The sequence below is a fragment of the Merops nubicus genome, unplaced genomic scaffold, assembly GCF_000691845.1.
Source record: "Merops nubicus isolate BGI_N331 unplaced genomic scaffold, ASM69184v1 scaffold19130, whole genome shotgun sequence".
Taxonomy (NCBI): domain Eukaryota; kingdom Metazoa; phylum Chordata; class Aves; order Coraciiformes; family Meropidae; genus Merops; species Merops nubicus.
The window spans coordinates 34,006-34,556 of record NW_008582510.1 but is presented as its reverse complement, the minus strand read 5'-3'; the positions used below and the strand labels follow the sequence as shown (position 1 = coordinate 34,556).

The 551-nt window shown below is 38.5% G+C and overlaps 1 protein-coding gene across 1 annotated transcript in view; it reads right to left on the bottom strand.

Annotated features, from left to right (window-relative positions):
* Positions 1-551, bottom strand: part of ADCY7 (adenylate cyclase 7) — a 30,117-nt gene that overhangs the window by 25,065 nt on the left and 4,501 nt on the right. The window contains exon 4 of the mRNA XM_008938013.1: positions 230-379. Coding sequence (XP_008936261.1) covers positions 230-379 — 150 coding nt within the window. The remainder of the gene's footprint in view (positions 1-229; positions 380-551) is intronic.

Below are 551 nucleotides of genomic sequence, written 5' to 3'. Positions count from 1 at the left end.
CTGCTACAAATACTGTGATTTTCATACAGAAAAGCCACAGAGAACAGCTTCCTCCTTTTCACTTCTTCTTTTGTTACAAATGGCACAACTTGTATTTTTGACACTAGGTGGGTATCAGAAAGATAGGACCAAGCCTTTCAACACGCATTAGTCACCTACCTACCTTATAAAATTATACAGACCGTAGAAATGAAAACAAGCAATTGATAACATGAATTAGTTCACCTACTTGTTGCCTCTTTTCAATCTTCAATTTCATTCGGACTTGGATGCATTTTAATGTGTATCTGTACAAATCCCACGAAGCAACCTGCATTTGGCGTTTGTGAAATGCGCCCATCAAGTTACCACAAAGAAAAATTACAGCATTGGCGAGTAGCTGCACAAGAAGAAGAACATTTACATGCTGCAGAACAGTTATTGACACTTCACTAATACACATACTAGTCTCTTAAAAACAATCAATCCCAGTTTTTCTCTTGCCCTGTCACACACCAAACCATAGTGTTGCAATTAGCCAGGATGGACCTGGGAACTATAAGCTAACTTAC